This window comes from Zootoca vivipara, chromosome 7 (assembly GCF_963506605.1).
Source record: "Zootoca vivipara chromosome 7, rZooViv1.1, whole genome shotgun sequence".
Classification (NCBI taxonomy): domain Eukaryota; kingdom Metazoa; phylum Chordata; class Lepidosauria; order Squamata; family Lacertidae; genus Zootoca; species Zootoca vivipara.
This window is the reverse complement of record NC_083282.1, coordinates 26,352,631-26,374,864: the sequence shown is the minus strand read 5'-3', so window position 1 is coordinate 26,374,864 and position 22,234 is coordinate 26,352,631. Positions and strand designations below refer to the sequence as shown.

General features: G+C 44.6%; 1 protein-coding gene across 1 annotated transcript in view; it reads right to left on the bottom strand.

Annotated features, from left to right (window-relative positions):
• Positions 1-21,010, bottom strand: part of COL24A1 (collagen type XXIV alpha 1 chain) — a 161,600-nt gene extending 140,590 nt beyond the window's left edge. Inside the window, exons 1-3 of the mRNA XM_035123684.2 lie at positions 20,290-21,010; positions 6,348-6,412; positions 760-2,054 (exon numbers count right to left, since the gene is read on the bottom strand). Coding sequence (XP_034979575.2) covers positions 760-2,054; positions 6,348-6,412; positions 20,290-20,345 — 1,416 coding nt within the window. The 5' untranslated portion in view covers positions 20,346-21,010. The remainder of the gene's footprint in view (positions 1-759; positions 2,055-6,347; positions 6,413-20,289) is intronic.
• Positions 21,011-22,234: the final 1,224 nt, after the last annotated feature.

The following is a 22,234-nucleotide window of genomic DNA, read 5'->3' as shown; positions in this document are numbered from 1 at the left end:
AAATGATCCCAAAAGGAGGGATTATGTGTACTGAATTGTTTCTATGCCTAAAATAACTTTCATTCCTGACATCAACTACAGGCAAATTAGACAACAATGCCCCTGTGCTGTTTCGGCTCTCACCTTGCAACTAACTTTGGGCAAGCACATTCTGCTGCCACTATAAACTATATATAACTATTTACAGCAGCACTTTTTTCTCTTCCAGAGAAAATAGCAAAAAAGAAAGAAAGAAAGGTTCCCTGCCTATTTTCCTTGATTGTTCCCTGTAGTGATGGCTCCTTGCACCTCCTTGCATGGGACAAGTTCATCAGGATGAAGCAACTTCATCAGTTGGAAGAAGAAAAGACTACTCAAAGAAGAGTGGAGTAACCTCATTATAGGTGTTACCTCGCTAAGAGGGTAACGAACCAGCTCTTAGAGCAGATACCTTCTACATATTAAAACATGTTACAGATTAAACAATATTATCAAGACCCTAAGGCTTCTAGCATTCACATAGTGGGATATCATAAATAAGAAAAGGTTCTAGCCTCTTCCTCTAACCTTCAGTTTGACATGTTTTTTCTGCATTCACAGCAACAAACCCTACTTTAATCAGGGACCACAAGTTCAAGGTTATTTCTCATACTTCCATCTTAAAGTACCAAATTGAAACCACAGGAAATTCCTGCATCAGTGTACTTGTTGAGTCACTATGGTGCATAACCTGCAAAGTCCTGCTGCATTTTATTAAGGAACATAAACAAGACAACTTACCGGCAGCCCGGGGTCTCCTTTAGGCCCTCTCAGATTCTCGAGTTCAAACATTCTTTCCAATTCTTCATAGTCGTAATCGTAACCGTCCATATCAAGTTCATAACTGGTTTCTGCGTTGTAAGTCTCATCGATCGGAAATGTCCCTTCGCCCCTTGAACCAAGCTGGTTATCGGAAGGTGTGGAATCAGAAGCTCTATATAATGTTGTGTTTAAAGCTTGCTGCAGCTCCACGGGTTCGTATGGATACTGCTTTGATGTGTCAGTTTTGGTTTTAGTCTGCTTTATGGAAAACAGCAGATCGGGGTAGGTTTTCCTGCTTGTATCATCCGTGGCATTATCTGTAAGGTTTGGAGGCAATTTTGTGAGAGTCCGGAAGCCATCTTTCTTTTTGCTGGCATCTTGCTGAGGAATTTTCAATGCTTTCACAACTCCCTGGTCATCTGGTTCAGGTATAATTTCCAATGCAGTACCATTTTCTAATAAACGAGGTGTCAGGGGAGAGGTTGTCTCTAGGGGTTCGGGTGGCATACGGACTGATGCACCATTGCTGCTACGAAGGTTTGGTTCTCCTTTCCTTGTACTCAATGGCATGGAATATGGTTGGGTTTCTTCATCCAACTGTTTGCTTGGCGGCACCCCAAGGGATGTGTCTGGAGGTATCGTTTGAGACCGGTATGTGTCAGCTTGGCGACACTGTTGTTTCACATATTTACAATAGTTTGCCAATGCTTGTGCAGAGGGGATAATGTCCAGCTGGCAAATTATTCCTTCAAAGTTGACTGAATGGGAGTTCATCCTTCCTAAAGTAAACAAACTCTGTGAATCGAACGGCTGTACTTTAGAAACAATCTCCCTGCTGAAGTGCTTTCTTCCACACTGAGTATATAGGGACACGGTTTTTTCCGTAACGTCAATAGCAAATGTGTGCCACTGCTCATCGTGAACAGTGTAATCAAAATATACAGACTGCTTCCCTCCAGTATGCACCATTATCTTCCTTGGAAGCAACTGGACACCAAACTGCAGTCTATTTTTATTTCTAACACTGAAAAGAAAGGCATTGTTTACTGCGTAAGAACGTAAGCTAACCAATACGGTGAACTGGGAGCCTACGTGTGATGCTATCACTTGAGAGACAGGCACCTCAATGGCTGCTTTTGTGGACAAAACAACTCCTGAGGCACTTAGGTGAACCCCCTGAGGTAATGAAGTACGTGACAAGGGCTGTGCAGTCCCTGTTGATGGTTGACGAAGAGCTTGCCCACTTAGGCCTAAATGATGAAGAATATCTATGCCTAGGGGAGGAAAGAGAAAGGAAGGGGTGAGACAACTTCATTCTTAATTTCATTCAAATGCTTTATATTAACTCTGCGCTTATCCACACTTTCTTTTCCTCCACACGTTCCAGGCATGGTCCACACCTGAAGCGTCACAAAAACCCACTCTTTAAAGCTGAATTGGAGCAAACAGAATTGCTGTTTGTTCCAAGTGAGTAGCAAAGAGAGGGTTTTCCAGCTCAAACACAGGATAGGAGAATTGCAGAAGGTGTGGTATGGATTCATATGAATAATGTATGCCTAACAGTATTTCATAACAACATTTCATATATATAACGAAGGCATCTCTCCTGGTTCTGTGGATCCCACCACATTATGTTATTTCCACATGGCTGACCATAACCTTGACCCTTGCACAAGGCTAACAATTCTACTTAATGATCTTCCCAACTAATTTCAAACATTAAAATTTCATCTAGGTCAATTTTGTTTTAAACGGGGCAACCCGCCCTCAATATTTCAGAATTCTGCTGGTCTTTCGACAACATTTTTCATCTGACTTCATAACTAGAAAGGCCTGCATTTGGGGTCGCTTCCAGCTCTAATCCAGCTCCCTCACCTCTTGCTCACTGATCTTGTGCTTGAAATCTTCTATCTCCAACCTAGTTCATGGGAAAGAAATGGCCACCTGCTTCTGACACATGGCTCTGCCATTCTCACAACTAGTTTGGACCTGATATATTAAATGTTGCTTGGACTAATGTCAACAGAGTAGCAGCTCTGTGTTTAAGTCCTAAAAATGGCATCACATCCTCATACACCTAGCGCCTAATCCTAAAAGCTGCTATGCCATCTCATATTATCAAAGCAGGAAAGGTATTTACATGATCAATTGCTCTTTGAGTTCTGAGAACAGCAGGATGTTACATCAGGATTAAAGTGCGGATGAACGGTCAAGTCTCTGTCAGCATGAAAGCAAGTCAAAGCCAAAACTAAGTCAAGAGAGTCCTTGAAACATAAGGATTTCCACAGACTTTACCAAGAAATTAGGTTTCATTTCCCAACTTGCCTTCCCTCTGTTTACCAACGATATTACTAGCAAATGTTAAAAGCAGACACATCTTGGCTCCGGTTCCAGCAAAAATGTGCACATATGCACACAAATATCGAAGACATTTCTGGAAAGGTTTTAAAAAATTGGCACAGAATCCATACATTTGACTGTGCTATACATCTTGAAAATTAGTTACACACCTTGCAGCGGTACTAGTCATGTTAGGGAGTGCACAGTGGTGCCAAGTTTACAAATGGCAAGCAGCCAGCATGGTCCGAGGCACAGGAAGTCCTATCATTTGGGGTGGGGGGGTGGGGGGGTGACACATCTGCCAACTCTTTTGGATGTCCAGCTACAAAAAATTCATTTATTTAAGCTATAGTCTAATCTGCAGTAATTGTACAGACTTGGTTATGGTACAGTGAGAAATCAATGTTATAAGTTGAAGGCCAAAATCTCCCATGCATGATCATGGCTTAGCTGCAATTGGTTTTTGTTTTGTTTTTAAATTTTTATGTTTTTGTTTTTGATACCAATAAGACACCGCATGTGCGTCTTATCAAACTGATCAGCTAGCCTAGCATTTATTTGCAACTGGCATCCCTTCATTCTTACTGATCAACTTGTATGAAACTGATTTTTCTCCACTTCACATCACTGTGAGATCAGCAGCGGACGCAAACAGAGGTATCCTGAAGAATTATGATATAGGCCTCTCTGAAGGTGGAAGGTGTTTCTCTGAAACAACGGTGGGAGCTGAGTGCAGGTTGGGGACCAAAGGTGGGTAAACTACCCCAGAAGTAACATGATGTGTCCCCCACCAGAGGTACTACCCCTCCCCTAACACCCCATACACCCCACTATAGGTATATGTTTCTGATTAAGAGCACAATGCGTCAACCCCACAAATGCAGAAAGCAGATTATTCCTCCACGTGGCCAGTTATGAATGCACAAGCAAACTTTGGGATGTGAGGGCGATCACCTCTACAGCAACGACCCACACTGCTTTGGGCAGGCCTTCGAGCCTGAGGCAAATGTGCGGAAAGCTGTAACGTCATCTGCAGTGCTCAAAAGCTCTTTCTAAACATAACAGTGTTCAAAGACACTTAACAGAAGGCATTCTTTTGGAGCACATGTAATCCACTTGCTTTCTCCTCATTCCAGCGGCCATCTCTCCCCCCCCCCCCATTAATGATCAGTTCTTCCTTCCCGCACACAGATGTCGGCATCTGATTTCATTTACTCTCTAAATTAAAAAAGAAAAAAGAAATCAAAGGACAGGCAATCTCCTTGCAACATATATTTATGATTTGTCATCTTGAAAATGGCTTGTTTCAAGTCCAGGGTAGACTTTCTTCTATGCTTGCCTGCAGACTCCCATTAATCATTTCCCTAAATCATGGGGGGATAAGCGTAACAGGGCTGCCTCTTATCCCTCAAACACACCATGCATTGTCAAGGAAGCACAGTCAGGGAAGCCATCAAACTATTTTCCTCCCTATATGTGCCACATGTCTCCAGTTTTTTTCCTGTATTTCCAAAGTTTTCTATTCTAAATAACCTAAGAAATCCAGATGCCAAATGACAGAACAGGTTTTCAGCCCATCACATCTAAAGGGCTTGAGGTAAGCAATAATGCTTTAAACAACACAGGTGCGTGTGATAAATTCAAGAGCGGCAGAACATGAAGGAAAGAATACAAAGAACTATGAAGCTACTTCGCTGTTTCTTCAGGTTTCTTAAATGGCATCCCTACCATCACCACAATGAAAGTCACTTTTGAAACACAGAGAAGTCTACTGCTCAGTTTTTTTAATAAAAAAAAACACAGCAAATTGTGCTAATCCCAAATCCTTGGTGTTCCTAAACCAGCCTTTTGCATCTTGGCCAAATACTAACTGCAGCCATTGCCAGCAGATATGATGGGTGAAATCTTCAGAAGAATGTAGTAACTTAAGAGTCAGTGAGTTGAAATACCTGTTCGGTCATGAAGCCCACCAGGTGAGCCTGAACCACTCACAATTTCTCAGGTTGGTCTACCAATCGGCGCAGTGGGCATCCGGCCCAAAGCCAGGTAAGTTTGGGGACCCCTGCACTAAGTCAAACTAGGAGAGTGTAAATTTGTAAGCTCTGAGAGAGAGGAGATTGCAGCCACTTTTCTCCTCCTCTGGTCCTGCTGCTCAATGAAGCCATGGTTTGCCTTTACGGTGTCAGAATCTGGGCTTATGGTTTGTTTCCTCCAGATAAACATGAGTTACTTCTTGTGGTTTATCTGGAGTGAGACAAGCCAAAAGTCTGGAATCAGGTAACATGATAAGACAAACCATGGCTTATCTTACAGCAGGGCAGTTGCAGCTAGACTAGAGGAGGAATGCAGCAGCCACAATCCTCATTCCTAGAAGTCTCACACTCAAATATTCAAATGAAACTACAGCCTGGCTTGGTATAGATTTGGGGAACCTGTGTCCTCCAGAGGTTGCTAGGTTACAAATCCCATAATTCCAACCCATTGTCCCTGCTGACTAGGGCTGATGCAAGTTGGAATTCATGAACATCTGGATGGCCACCAGGTTCCCCGTCCTTGGCTTAGTGTTCCATGCAAACCAGAGCATTTGTTTCAAATATGACAAACCCAACACAGGTTTTAACTGCTGCTAAAATAGATACAGATGCTAACTTCAGATGTTAGCATCCCAGAACAAGTGCCCAGCCATCTGTCCCATTCATCAGTCCTCTGAATAAACACAAACAACAACAAAAGCACAATCAGTTGCTTTTTAGCCAACAGCTGCATCTGAAAATCTGTGGGTGGAGGGAATAAGCCAAAAAAGCAAGTTTACTTTTTTGGCCTTAAAAATGCAAGTTCAGACTAAGTACTTATTATGTGAACTAGTTTGTTTTGGAGAGTCCCAAGAAGTGCAAAGGTAATCCAGCTTCGGTTTGCCACCCCCAAAAACACCCACGTGCAATGAAGTCACAATCAAAGCCTTTACAATGTACAAAACTTCCTTTTTGCAAGGAGTCTGCCTAAATATGTAAGCAATTTCACAGACAGAAAATCTGAGTAATTTTGAAAAGGTCAGCCTTCCTGGTTTCTTTAAACTTCTGCTCCTATTGTAACTATCTGGCATTAGAGGCCTTTGAAAAACTGAATTTCACGTCATTACTACCAGAATCCTTCATATAATTTCTCTCTCTCTCTTTTAAAGGAAGATCATTCAAATATTCTATAATAAAATCAGGAACATGTCTCACCTTCTTCTAGTATTTGTGTAGCACCCACAGCTATACATGTTGCAAAAAAAAGGAGGAGGGTTTTCCTAAAAGAAAAAAGAAAAAAAAGATCAAGTTAAACACACAGAAAAATATATGTTTTATCACTAATAAGTGTTGCATCAATCCTTAGGCATGAAACAATTTATTCACCATCCAATTCTCAGATTCTATTAGGCCTTTCCAGGTCAGTATCCAGTTTTGCCAGAAGACCACATGTTGGTTTAGCAATGGGTAAATTTGTTACGTCTCCACCACCATTCCTGGCTGTCCCCACTTTCACAGTTGTCATTTTATCCGTCGCTACCTGCATTTTTTATTCTTATATTTCTTCTCTTTGGAATTCCTCATTTGGCACAAGCACAGTGAACAGTAGAATTGTGAGGTTGTGTGCTAGCAACAGAGTTATATATCCACAGTTACACACTGTGTCGGGGCTTTTTTCAATCCCGCAGCCATCATACCGTGCAATGCAAGGGCCCCCAATCTTTTTGGGCCCGGGACACATTTGGAAATCTAAGAAACAGTTCTGAGTGTCACACAATGTCCATTTCATAGAAGAAACATGGGCAAAGCTCAGAATTCCACTCAGATAACAGGCAAAAGACCTAGGTGGTACCCCAAGACAAACAACAACGAAAAAGCAGTATGCACCACAAAGAAATAAGGCCCTAAACCCTCAATTTCTTTGAAGAGATATATAAAACTGTCAGGGACAGGAGGATGCCAAAGAAGGTTTTTGTCTGAGGCTGACCACCTTAGGGACTCCAGCTGTGATATCCATTAATGTTTGTGCTACACAAAACCTTAACATTTCGCCATTAGTCCACCTTCTAGAAATCCAATATTAGAGTATCCCCAACAGATGGGTGTCTGGCCTCTGACTGAAGGCCTCCAGTGAGGGAGAGACCACCACCCATTGACATAATTAGTTCCACTGGATTGGAAACAGGTTTCCTCTAATGTTCAACTGAAATCTATCCTCCAGTCACTTGATGCCATCAGATTTATCCCTGACCCCTGTAGCTGCAGAAAACAAGTCTTTGCCCTCTTCTGTGTGACAGCCTTTCAGTCAACAACAAATTTATTATTATTATTATTATTATTATTATTATTATTATTATTATTATTACAGTATTATATTTTCATTTCAAAACCTTAATTTACTCTATCCCTTCATAGGATTGTTATTCTTTTAATGTTCCTATAAGGAAGAAGGAGATGGTGGCAGCTAGATATGCAAACACTCTCATATAATGATCCAAGAAGGAAAAGAAAGAGACCAGCACTTGGAAGTGTCACCTGAGCATCAGCAAAGCAAACTATCCTGACCATTTTCCAGCCTGATCGATTAACATCACCCAAGGCAACTGATACCATGGAAAGTACAAAGCAAACTAAAATGAACACACATGGTCTGCTACGCACACAGCATGGAGATCTGTGGGAAAGAATTTACACAAAGCATTTCATAGAATGTAGAGTTGGAAGGTACCTCAAGATTCATTCTAGTCCAACCCCCCACAATCTCTTGCCCACAGCCATCCATGGGTGGGCTTGAACCACCAACCTTCCAGTTAACAGCCAGACGCCACTGACCCATTTGCTCCATGTTGTTCTGGACCCTTTCCAAGAGCCCTTTTACTCTGCACCCAGTGGGTGCCAAACACAGTCTGGGACTATCCTTGGGAATGCTGCCTTTTCATCTGTCTCCACCACCACCACCCGACCTCGTCAAACTGATTTTGATCCAGATGGAGAAAAAGAACGAGCTGCGTTTTTAAGACAGCAATGTACCCACAGCCCAAGTAGGCTGCTCCAAGGCAGAAACCCAGCTCCCCACCCCACCCCATTTGTTCTGGGTCTTGCAGAAGACAAATCAAAACGGGGGAGGTACTCTTATTAATTTGTTATTTACATTGTTATGCTTTTTTATTAGGTTTTTATTCTTGATGCTCTGTAAAACGTGTTCATAATGTTGTATTGTACACCACCTTGGGATCTTTGGATGAAAGGCAGTATATAAATCAAATTAACAACAACAACAACCAAAGCTGTATAATTTAAATAAGCTCCTTGTTCACACCTCACACCAATCATTCAGAAGTCAAGGAGTGGAGCCAGCAAGGATGATAATGTTGGGAGTGAAACAGGCACTGGGAGAGGAATTTCAGACAGGGGCTTATGTCCCATAAAAATCCATGAACAAAAGGTCTACAGCAGGCTTCCTCAACCTCGGCCCTCCAGATGTTTTGAGACTACAATTCCCATCATCCCTGAGCTCCGGTCCTGCCAGCTAGGGATCATGGGAGCTGTAAGCCAAAAACATCTGGGGGGCCAAGGTTGAGGAAGCCTGGCCTACAGAGTAAAAAAAATTCCTGTAGCTATTGCCTGCCTGCGCAGATGTTACCTAAATAGTGAACAGGCTCTGAATTTATCTATCCTGTTATTTTTCAATCAGTGCAGATTCTAATCCCCTTGTCCTAAGATATGTATCAATGTTATTTTTGCATGACCAAGTCACTATTAATTTCGTATTGTCTTTCAGATTGACTCGAGTGAAAGAAATGCACTCTCCAAAAATGAACACCTGTGAGGAGGAGTGAAATTGACATAAAGCAGAAATGCATCCAGCTGTTCACAAGAGAGAGGCTATTGTGCATCTTATACTAGTGTTAATAGTCAAGGAAGGTGAAATGTAATACATGAATCAGCCCTGAGTGAAGAGTAAACTAGTTGACTGAAAACTATAGACTTACCAACCTAACTCTGCATGAAATCAGGCTGCACATATATTGTGTTTTGTAATTATCTTTGCTACCATTCTGAATAAAAACAACTTTTAAACTGGCTTTGGCCCTACATCTTTAACAGCAAGAAGAGTGCAGATGGTTTGGTTCAAATGCATTAAATGTATGAAGCATGGGCTTGCATGATAGCTTTTCCACCACCACCACCCATTCCCAAGAAGGTGGGGAGATTAGGAAGTAGCCGCTTCCACTGTGAAGCTAACAACAGTTCCTCGTTACATCCAAACCTGGGAAACTCTGGTTACCTGAAACTTCAGTTTGAGAACCAAAGCTGCCAAGTCTCCCGTTTTTCGCAGGAACCCCCGTATTTTAAACCTTTTCCCGCTGGCAGCCCGGATTGGAAAAAATCCCGTAAATCCCCCGGATTTCCTACTTACCAGGGAAGCTCCATTTTGGGTCCTGGCGCCACCCGATTTCCAGTGCCCAGACATGGGGAGCGCGGCACTGGAAGTTGCTTCTACGCATGTCCAGACATGCGTAGAAGCTACTTCCGGTGCCGCGCCACTGCTGATCCCGCATTTTTCAGCGGGAGACTTGGCAGCTATGTTGAGAACAAGTCGGGATCATAAACAACAACTTGATAATGGCTGGTTTGAAGAAATCACATTTTACAGTAACAAGCTAAAACAAAAGTGTCCAATCTTGAAAAGAGGAGCAGTCTGTGAGTGAGGCTCCTGCTGGCTTGTGTTGTAATTCTGAATGACAGGTGGCTAAGTTGTGGCCCTGCAGATGTTGTTGGACTACAAGTCCCATCATTCCTGTTCACAGCTTGGGCTGACAGCAGTTGGGAGTCTGGCAACAACCTGGAGGGCCACAGGTTAGCCACTCTGCAATAAACCATAGTTTAGCACTTTATTGATACAGGGTCTTTCCATGCCAAGGCAAGATTCACCTTCTAATCTTTTGCCAACATAACTTTATAAGTGTTTACCCCAAACAAATAACAATTTGAGACTTCTACAGAAAAAGCTTTGCTGTTTGCGTCTACACAATATTCACCACCACCACCTCTGTCTAAATACAAGAAGTGTTAGCAAATTTTTTCAAGCAGGGTGTTGAAGGCTCTGCTAGTTCACCTTGCTATTTCTCACACAGCTTTTAAAAAAAACTTTCAGAAAAATGTTGGCAACCTGAAATGTAAAAAAAAAAAAATCATTCTTGTAAATAATTCACTTTTACTATACAAGTTCTTCCTGAGAGGCTACTCCAGCTGACTTCATTCTGTCTGGTTTCCCTTCGACATCTGATATAATGAGAAAACACACCTGCTGCAGATGTTATACTTCAGAGGGAACTTTTTACAAATTACTAAGGCATAGGCTCTGAATAATGTTTCCTTCGACATTGTTTTGTCTCTAGTCAACATTAAAAGGTTTTTTTAAAAAAAGAGAAGAAAAGAAAGAAACTGTGCAGCCCAAAGTGTGTAGCTCCTTCTCTTTTGGCTGCATAAGTCGTCCTACTAAAATCCAGGAGAGAAAGCAACACTGATAATGATATTTTATTCTCAGCGGCCAATTCTCAATTCAGAAAACTAGAAGAAAAGGAACTGTTCATTTTATGCTAAAAATGGCACTAGATAGATATATTTCTGAGCCTTCCAAAACTGAATGAATGTTTTATACCTGAACACCAGTCTGACGGGAGCAGACTGATGTTGCTTTTGTCTGCCGCCCTCCATCTTTTCTTCCTTCTCAAATGCCAATTTGTGGGGCCCTGGCTAGAGAAGGCTACATTAGCCTGAAGGGTACTTGAATCAACCCCCAGAATCCTTGCAATCTGTTATGTGATTATTATTACAGTTATATTATTATCGGGTGAGATATTAATAAATGGCACATGATTTAGAATAAAGCCCAGGGTCAGAAGCTAATCAACATTATTATTATTTTTGAAATAAAGAAGGTGGGCCGGTGGAGAAGCAGCTATTAAAAAATAAGTTATCAAGCTATGGCAGGGAAGGAAAAATTTATTATCCCTGTATAATGATGGACCGTAACATCAGAACTTCTAAAGAACAAGGCTACAGTAAGGAAATTATGAAATCAGGTACAGTACTTCAAAATTGGCAACAGTACCCGTTAAAATGTGCCTCTTAAAAACAAACAAGCATAATACTGATTACCCTATAATTAAGTTTCAGTCCTGGTTAATAATTCATACTTTGCTTGGCAGTCTAACTCAAACAATCCCAAAAGCCCCAGATTTAAGAATGATTGAATATTAGTAATGCTACATTTTGGATTACAAAATAAACCAATCAAAGAGATCTAATAAACAAACCCCCGCAAAATCCTAATGTCCTATTGTAACTGATACAGTATATTGATCTGTTTCCTGTTGTCAGAGTTATCTTTATCAGAAAAAAAATCGATTTTATATATGTATATGTATACGTATGTATATATATATATATATATATATATATATATATATATATATATATCCCTCATAAGGTTTCTGAAAATTCACTTGGCCATGAGTTATTCAACTCTAGCATAAAGGAAGATAGGGAAATGGATGTTCAAGGTCTGCAGTTCTTTCTGCCTAATATAAAGAACAGAGGTAGAACTTACAAGAAACTATAAACAAAAGGTAGCCAGTTCAGGGATTTCTAAAGATTGGCAATCCATTCCTTAAGCTACAGAAGGTGAATCAATTTAGAAAACTGATCTCTTCCCATGAATACATGTATTATTTCTTTTTCCACAGTTGTAAGTTGGGAATGAAGAGAAGGAAAAAATAAGTCTAAGTCCCCTTCATGTTAGCTTGAATGAAACTTGAACGCAATTACTGTGAAACATTGCAAAATACTTCCTTCATTTTCTATAGTCTTATATCTATGCAGATTTGTCTGATGGTCTGCCACCTGATCTCAGAGGGTAATTTCAGAGATAATTTCAGCTGATGGCCATATCCATGTGTGGAAAGTGGTCCCAGTTTAGACACTAAGGTCTCAGGATCTTTAAATCTTCAAAGGTCAAGACAAGCACTTGTTGGGAAGCACTGGGAAGCACATTAACAATGGAATAATATGCTTAGGGTAGTCCAGATTAACCTTTCATAAACTCTGCTTCATGGTTCCCTTCCCTGGAATCTGCAAATTGTTTGCGGCCTCTCAGAAGCTGTAGCCCACCTCACCTGCTTACCCAAAAGCCAAACTTCATCCTGGCCATTTCTTTCACAGTTCCGATAAACACGCTTGTGATTATTCCTCTCCCCACCACCACCACCACCACATACATCCTTTTGCACACCAACTTCAAAATCTTTTCCTCATCTGGACCCAATCTGCAAGGCCCCAATACCAGCCAGGAAACTATCAGAGGGTCTCTGGAGAAAGATGTACGCAGAAAGACAAATGACGAGCAAATCCCATCACAGCTACTCAAGTAGTGAGCAGTTGCTCAAACCCCACTACCTACAGAACATTTCTCCATTGCGCTCTAATGGAGGGCACAGGGGGGCGGAATGCAATTTAAAGCAAGATTGTATAGGAAAGGATACTCACTTCATCTTTCACTTCATATGCATTTACAGTTTAGCCTCTTTGTGTTTTTGCTTAAAGTGATAAACTCTTAATATTTCCCCCCAGCATTGGCTGGAAAAGTTGTAGACAGCATTTCCCTAATATTCCATACAGGCTCTTACTACCCCCACCCCCCGCCCACATGGTTAGCTGTCAACATTCACATGCAGTACACAGGTGGGTAGTATGCAGCCTTGGAAATCCTCCTGTGCAGCATATAGTTTTTTGCTAGCAACCTAAGAATCTGGGTTTTGGTTTTAATCGGTTATTGCTGCAGATATGCGCTTTAAAATGCTTTAGCCTAAACAAGAATGCAGGTAAAACAAGGCAACAATCCAGTCACTAGGAAGCAGAAGTATGAAGAGTGACGTTGCACTCCTGTCCTGCTTTTTGGCTTCCCTTAGATACCTGGCTGGCCACTATGAGAACGGGATGCTGCTCTGATTCAGAAGGGTTAAGAACTTAATTCGTTCTGGAGGTCCGTTCTTAATCTGAAACTGTTCTTAATCTGAGGCAGCACTTTAGCTAATGGGGCTTCCCGCTGACGCCACCTGATTTCTGCTTGTTTTATTCCTGGCATTAATAATGATATTGCTGATGCCCTATCCTGTTTTCAGATGGAGCGCTTCAGATCCCTGGCTCCAGGTGCCCAGCAACTTCCGGAATATTTCCCAGCCCCACTTTGGAACCTTGGCAGCAACTAGTTTTGCAGGGAGTAGTAGCATCTATTTTTCCTTCCACTTTGAGGTCTTATAAGAAGGCATGGATGGACTTTTTAGCTTTCAGAGCACAGCTCACGACCAACTTTACCTCAGATTATCCATCTACACAGCAGGTGTTTCAGTATTTGGCATGCCTGCGTTTTATGGGTTGTGCAGTGAAGTCCATCCAAATTCAGTCTTCTGCCATTTCCTTTTTCTGTAAGTCCCTTTATTCTAGAGACCCTTGCACTAAATTTGTTGTGCGCAGGGCCCTTGAGGGCTGGGCCAGATTGCAACCACCTAGGGCGCCAGGTAGGAGGCCGGTCACATTTGACATTTTGTGTGCTATCCACAGCAATCTGAGGCTAATTTGCCGGTCTACTTATGAGTAGAGACTCTTTTCTGCAGTGTTCTCAACTGCATTTTTGGGTGCACTGCGTTTGTCACCCGGCAACTCGCTCCGTAGCGCGCTCTGCTTCTTCCTGCCTGGGCGGAAGAGACGAGGGGTGGGCGCTGCCCCCGCCAGAGTGGAGCTAGGGGCGGCCCGTCCCCTTCACCCCTCCCTTGCTACATGCCTTCCTTGATGAGGCTGCCTGCCACTGGTAAGCCTGTCCCTTGTTCAGTTAAGGATGCCAAGAAATATCTGTCACTTCGCCCGTCTGGGGATGATCGCTTCCTGGTTCATGAGGATGGGTCATCGTTAAGGAGGCATCGATTTCCTGCAGTTATGTGTAAGGCGATTGCAGCATATGGCCTGTCGGCCTGCAAGTTCGCACCTCATTCATTTCATATTGGGCCAGCTACCATCGCTGCACATTGGGGCCTGTCCGTCAACAGGATTAAGGACCTGGGCCATTGGAGATCCGAAACATACAAGGGTTATGTTCGGAAACGGTGCTGGGGTGGAGTTGCTAATTTTGTTTTGTTCATTCCTAGGTCCGTCTTCCTTGCACATCTGGATAGTCGGACACAGCATTGTCCACTGGGCCAGCAAGAGGGCGGCGGAGTCTGGATTTGGACGTAGGCTCGGGCTCCACGACCACATGAGTATCTCTTGGGTGTCCAGACGAGGCATGCATTGGGAGGAGCTTCTTCCAACGGTGCGGGCAAAGGTGTCTGCAGAAGGCACACCTGCGGCGATGGTGCTGCAGCTTGGCGAGAACGACCTGCCGGACCCGCATGCAGGAGAACTTGGAAGAGTTGAAAGCAGCACTTTCTGGACTCAAAATATTCTGGTCACAACTGCTGCCATGACCTGAATGGAGAGGAAGTCATTGCCCAACTGCCACCGAGAAGGCCAGGAGGCACGTCCAGAGTGCAGTGGCCAAGAAGGTTCTGGCCTTGGGCGGGACGGTTATCCATCACCCAGGCATTACCTTCCGTGATGCATCCCTTTACATGCCTGATGGGGTCCATCTGTCTGTAGCTGGGAATGATTTGTGGCTGACCTCCACATCAGCAGGGTTAAGGGATTGGTTACAGGTGTGAGTGGTTGGCGGTGAGCCTAGTTCTCGTGTGGCAGATGTGTGATAGGGATGGGGGAACGCTCTTGCTATCCCTATGTGAAGGGTATTCCGTTAAAGGAATCCAGGCTCTCAATGGTTTGGTCAACCCTGCGAGGGGCTGTGCCCGTGCCTGAGTCCAGGGGGACATCTGGGTGGCGGACATAGCATGTCCCCGGCTTTCTAACATTCCAGGTGTTCACCCTTGGCTGACCTATGCTGGGACCCTGGGTCAGCGCTACCTGCATGGCAGGGAGCTAGTCGAACTGGAGCCTATGCAACCATTCACTTGCTGTAATCAATAAAGTTGTGGCCTAAATTCTGCCAAAAACCAAACCAAAATTGGTTTGGGTGAATTCATTTATGGGGGAGGTTTCAAGGTCTGAACACGCAAAAGGCTAGCAGCATGTGTTGCGTGTGGAAACCCTACATAGGACATGGGACAGGAAAGGATAAGCAGGTATCTGAAGCAGGCTGTCCAGACCCTGATGCTTTTAATGCCTGCAGGCTGTGGCTGCATGCTCCCTATTATGACCCCAAGGCAGGGGCTTACCATATGTGCTCCTTACTAAGAGGATGACATGGGAACAAAAAGTAGAAACTGAGCTAGTGCTTGCAGAGATGGTTTTACTCATTGACTCACTCCACAAGCTAAGCAGTAAGTCAATGATTCTTTAACACCCTCACTCCTCACACAGGGCTATGTTATTCACAAGGCAAGGAGATTGATTCTTTTGTTGTTGTTGTAAAGCTCTCAGCTTGCACTGCAGTGGGGTGGGGTGGGGTGGGTCCAGTATTGGCAGTGTGACAGAAAACTTGAGAGCTCCCAAACCACCAATTACCCAAGTTTCTTGGGGGTTTTTTTGGAAATAATGCATTTGTTAATGTAACCCAAAACAGTACAGTAGGCCAGCAATTTATGTCGGGGTTACGTTCCAGGGATTACACCTAAAGCCAAAATCATGTATAGTCAAAACACATTGGGTTCACTTGGGGAGGGGGCGTGGATTGCCACATTCATTTCCCCCCAAACCTTCCCCCCTTTTGTCCCCCCCTTTTTTGCCAAGTGCCTAAAGCTGAATGTGCACAAGTTAAATGCATGCAAATTGCAGGGGCTTACTGCATTGCCATTTTTTTGGCTGCAGCCATCGCATTCATATATTCAGTCTTCAGTCCACAATGGCTCCTAGGTTTCAGGACTGTTACTGTCTAAACAACATCCTGCATATAGAAAGTTATAACATAAACAGTATTTTACTATTTTTATAGCAGTGCCAATATTTTTAGCCACTGCCAAAAACGTAAACAGTCATTACATGACCAAATCCTTCAGTAATTCTCAGGGCTGGCAATATATGCTGCAGAAAGCGTGAGAAACAGATTTTCTTGGTATCAGCTGTCAAGACACCCTGCCCCATAAATTTGGGGCTGTTTCCAGATGGAAGCTTAATATTGCAAAGAGTTGGTCAGATATCACAATCAGGTCAATGGCAAAAGCTTTTTTGTTAACCAATCAGCTTCCCCCCAGAAATGTTAAATCCAGATTAAATAAGGACAAAATAGGGGTTGGCATTTTTGACGCCAACGATGTTATGTGGATGTTATAGAAAAAAGGTAAGCATGATGAGCTCCCATCCCATAATAAAGAGCTATCCGGAAGCATCTATTAATCACAGCCAACAGGACAGACACATTTTGTGGCCTGAGGCAAAGGACAAGATAGCAATCCCTTATAGTTCCACATGCAGAAGCCAAATAAATTAGCAGTTGACTCTTACTTCAACACTGGTGACAGGACAGCTCCACCACCACATCTGGGGCAGCAGACCAGCTTAGGGAGCCAAGACAAAGCCATGTAGCAGAATAGCTGGAGGTGCAAAAGGATCTGCCAAGAATTGTTGCTGCCCCTGGATGGCTGCCCAACTCCCTAATGGTATGGCCAGCCCTGAGAAGCACTGATACAGGGTTAGCCGACACTGTGCCCTCTAGATGTTTGGGGATACAATTCCCATCAGCCTCAGGCAGCAAGGTCAAAGGTCAGGGATATTGGGAGTTGTAGACTAAAACATCTGGAGGGCACCATGTTAGCTATCCCTCCTGTATTGTGGGGATAAATTTTACCATCATTGGTGAAATTCACAAGGGCTGAATCAACACACACATAAAAACGTTGTGCAAATGCTTTTTTAAAAAAACCGTTTTTAAAAACATGTTAAATTTGTTGTTAGCTCACCAGCACCATCTAGTGTCCCATTTGTATAATGCACTTAAAACACACTTAAAACATTACATTTGCAGCTGTATAGCCGAGTCCAAGGAGCTCTACGCACGTACATACATACATGCATGCATACACATGTAGGGTTCCCTCTCATGACTGCTGAACCTGTGCCCTGCACATGCATCAGCTGGGACTACGGTAGCTTGCATGACATCATGATCCCCTCGCATTTACTCATCATCTGAAATCCCTCCCCTACTGTCACTAGCCTTTGTGAGATAAGCCTGCATCAAAATCCTATCATAACCATCATCTACTAGGCCCATGCACTAGCTACAGGCAATGAGCCAGTGTGGCATAATGGTTAGAGTGTGGCACTATGACTTGGGAGACCAAGGTTTGATTCTGCACTCAGCCATGAAGCTCATTGGGTGACCTTGGGCCAGCCACCATCTCTTAGCCTAACACAGGGTTGTTGTTTCAAAACTAGTCAAGTATTCAATCTAACGTTTATTATAGAAGAGGAGGAGGAGTAGTAGTTTGGATTTGATATCCTGCTTTATCACTACCCTAAGGAGTCTCAAAGCAGCTAACAATCTCCTTTCACTTCCTCCCCCACAACAAACACTCTGTGAGGTGAGTGAGGCTGAGATACTTTAGAGAAGTGTGACTGGCTCGTAGAAAATTAGACATCTAGCTCCTAAGGGGCAGGTACTGATTTGGGCTGAAACGCTTATGCTTATGGAATGATTGCCAGAGCTCTCCGATAAAACTATTGCTCCCATAATTTTTTTTTTCTGGTTGAAAGGACATTCAGTCATTTGAAGTGCTCCTCTCCAGATCCATGTTTAACTACCTCAATGAGAACTGGGCCTTAAAGAGCAGACACATCTGACGAAGAATAAATTCAGACCAGCGAAGCATAAAACAAAAGGAGTCAGCCTTGCAAATCTCAACAAAGCAAATTGCTCTCCAGCTCTTCTGTGGAAAGACTACCTCGCACGCCAAGGGATTTGTTTACAGAGAGCTGCCCCAAGAGACTCTGCTGTATTAAATTAAAAGAATTGGCTGCTTGGCAGAGCCTGTTGATTTTCTAAGCAGAAAATGAGCAAAAGCCCAGGGCAAATCAAACTGCATCCAGGAAGATCACCTTGATTTCTCATGCCTGAAAGTCAAACCTAACTAAGTAGTCCTATCCATCACAAGTAACAACAAATGCCTCTTTGCTCCTGTTGCCTTCAGGGAAAGAGAAAGATTATTACTAAAGATGAACTAGAGGAAAGCAGACTGAAGCGACGTTTTGGCAACCTGACCTCTCAATGCAGCGCTTGCCTGTGAACTGAGCAAAAGAGGGTGGGGGGGGAGAGGTTTTCCAGTCAGCTGCCTCCCTGCCCCCTCCTCTCTTTCCCCCCCTCTCTCTCACACATGTACAAACAAGCAATGCTTCTCCAAAACTCTCCTTCCTCTCCCAATAACAGTCATCTTGGGTGCCCTTTGCTTCCTTCCCCAAACCGGGCTGCACAGATGGGAAAGCAAGCGCTTTTCTGTCATGCTTCATGAACGCAAGAACTTTAAATAGCCCCAGATCACCAGTAATAATAATAAAAAAAACTTTTTATGATTAGTTTAAAAATAAGGGGATTCTTTCTTTCTTTTTAAAAAAGGCGAGTGTCTGCAGGCAGCTAAGTCCTTGCAGCAGCTCCCTCCTAGAATGCTTGGAACCCAAATGGTTCCTTCTCTAAAAATAACACACATGAACTGTGCCCTTCCAGGGAGGATGGGGGGTGGGGAGGCACAACTTCACCCTCATTATGTCTCATACCATGAACATATCACACATGCAGTAGGGGCCACAGGGATGTGCAGCCTCCCCACATGGGTTGCATGTTGTCCTTATACCCTGACAGGCTCTTCCTCATCAGACTGGCGTTCCTCAACGGGCAGGAAAGGGCAATTTTGCTCCTAGGTAGGTAGGAAGTCCAAAGACAAAAAGAACCCATGTGTTTTAGAACTGCTGGCTCTAGGGAGCATCAATGTTCAGAAATTAGGGGACAATCATTATGCTCCATTGTAGTGACTGGGACAGATCTGCTAATCTAATGCAGTAGTTCACAATAAGCAAGTTCTTGCCAGAGTGGTAGATGCTCAGTTGGGTGGACGGGCTTTTCAATCTTGGTTGGGGAGCTGGAATCCACACACAAGTCCACCCCCAGTTCCAATAGGAATGATATTAATTCTGGGAGCTGCTGCTCTGCAGAGCTGGCATTTTCCTTGCAGACTATCCAGGAGAGCTGGCAAACTGTGGAGAAGAATGCTGTGGTTAAGGCAACCAGAGACATCTCTGGTTAAAAGAGATGCTTCCTCCCTAAGTCTGCTCTCAGCAAACCCAAACAAACTTGCCAGTTCATCATTAATCAATCAACTGCTTCCCAACTCAGGCCAGCCCTCTCAAGTTTTGTCATCTGGTGCTGGAAATAAAACAGAATTAATATTTTAAAAAAATCAAATGCAAAAAAAAAACCAAGGATCCATGTTTCCTTCTGGTTTAACGAGGGAAAAGGTCAACAGAGAAAGCTAGAATCTCCTGGCAGATGAGCGGACCTAGTAACTCCCAGGGACAGCTGGGGAAAACCTGGGAGTCCCGACATCCTGTTCCTCCCAAGAATGGGAAACGCGCCAACAACCTTCCCCCACGAGGGCTTTAAAACATCAAGTCCAGAAACAGCCTCGCCGGGCAAGGAGAACGGAGGTCTTCAAACAAACGAGCATCTTGCTGTTGACCACTAGCGATCGATTGTCAACTCACTCGTGCCAACTTGAATAAAGCAAAGCCCCGCCCCACATAATCAATCATCACAAGTTCAGGGCGCGCGCACACCGTGCGGATGGCAATGCCAATGGCCATCAACTTTTCTGGGGAGGAGGGCCCTCAAATATTTCATTGGGGGAACTTGGTTCCTCTGTTTCCCCCCCCCCCCTTCCCGGCATCATAAGCAGGCACCCCCACCCCCTCGTCACTGCAACAGCCGGGATCCACTGCTCGGCCAAATCGTTGACAAGCGGCGAGAGCGCGGCGCGCCCCGCGGCTCATCCATCCCGCGCTCTCGCCTCTCCGGCCGCCGTCCCCCCCCCCGCCCCGCTTCCCCCCCCCGCCTGAAACTCACGTTTTCGCGGTGGGAGAGATGCTTCCACTCCTTGTCCTTTGAGCTCCTAAAGGCATTTGTATGCATTTGTCCGGGCAGCGAAGTTCTAACCGAAAACAGAAGGCGGCTGTCTTCTTCCCGGCGGCGGGGCGCCCCCTCTCCTCCTCCTCAAGCGCTTCCTCACAGCCAGGGGCTTCAGGTACTGTCCATGAAACGCCGACGCCGCTCCTCGGCTCCGCTCCGCCCAGAGAGGAGCTGCTGCTGCTGCTTGCGCGAAGGTCGCCCTAGCGGGTCTTGCTCCGCACGGCGGGGAAGCGCCAGCTCGGCAAAGGCGCGAGAGGGGGCGCCTCGCGCGTGCCTCGCCGGCGGCCGCCTGGGCGCTGTTGTTTGGGTGTCGCGTGGTGGTTGGCGTGAGGGGCTTCGGCGGGGTGGGTTTTTGCACGAGTTCTTCTGGGGCAACGGAAGGGGGAAACAGCTGCAGCAAAGGTCCAGACTGGCAAAAAAAAAAAAAAGAGGGGAGGAAGCTCTGCAACGCACAGGCAAAAAAAACAACAACCCCAAACTTTTTAAATTGCTCTCTCTGCAGCTTCTAGTAGCAACAGCGCAGGCATCCGGAGCTGAAAGGAGACTCTGCCTCTGGCTGCGGAGCAGAGCAGAGCAGAGCGAGCAGCCAACCCCAAAGCAAAGCAAATCCTCCCCACCGCGGCTCGGTGTTAAATTTCACCGCTCACTGACTGGCGATTACATCATCAAACGCATCTCTCTTTTCTTCCCCCGGCCTCCCGGCAGCCGCCAAGCAGAGGAGGCAGAGCGAGAGACAGAGCCTGACTCGGGATGGCTCGGTTGGGCGGCCCGACGCCGCCGCTGGGGGGAGCCCGGGAGTGCTGCTGCTGCTGCTGCTGCTGCTGCTGCTGCTGCTGCTGCTGCTGCTGCTGCTGCTGCTGCTGCTGCTGCTGCTGCTGCTGCTGCTGCTTACTTTGGGCTCCCCTATTGCAGCGCCCGAAGAGTGTTGCGCGCGCGCGCTCTCTCACGGCGGCCGCTTTGGAGGGAAAGCGCTTTTGCAGCGAAGCCGCCTGCTGCTGCTGCCGCCTTGATATGGCTTGCGCCCCATTTTTAAGGCTGCAATCCCCCAAAAGCGCTTTTTCACAGAGTTCAGTCAGTGGGGCTTAACTGCTAAGGAATCCAGTGCCGATTTACGTATAAGCTAAACAAGCTGTAGCTTAGGGCCCCACTCTTTGGGGGGGCCCCAAAAAAATTAAAGGAAAAACCCACTGGATATAGATTTCCAAAATATAAGATAAAAAACAAATAAAATAAAACCTACATACAGCAACGTGTGCAAATGGCTTTAGATAACTATTAGGTCCATAAATTACCATGTAGCACATATCCAACAACAACAAAAACAGCAACAAGTTGTTGTTGACAAAGGACATCTGGACATATAAAGGGCCCCATTACCTTCGGTAGAGTAAGGCCTCAAACCTAAATCCGGCCCTGAATATGACCATGGTTGCACTTTTATTGCCTTCCACCTCACATTTTGTACCTCACTTTTTTGTTTTTTGTTTTTGTTTAACTGAAAGGGGCTTTTTAGAGGCCACCCTCTCTAAGGAAAAATGTCTCCTTACAGCACTGTGTGTCAACACAGGGTTCCCCCCCCCCCCAGCTTGGGTGGTGGAGGTAAATATGCACATAAACCATCCATATTTCAAGTCAGACTCAGCATGTTAAGATTTTACATCTCTAAAAGACAAAGACAAAAATTATACTGTAGTGTATTCACTTTCAATGTATACAATGGGTAGTTCTACCTTAGAGTGTGGTGTTTGTTTTGGTTGCGGGGGGGGGGCGGGGGTGGGTGGAATGCCACAATATAACAAAGGTGTCAGCAAATCTGACAAGAATTTGCATTGCAGCTGTTGGAACTCCAGCAGAGAGGGAGATGAGAAGATGGTTCTTCTCA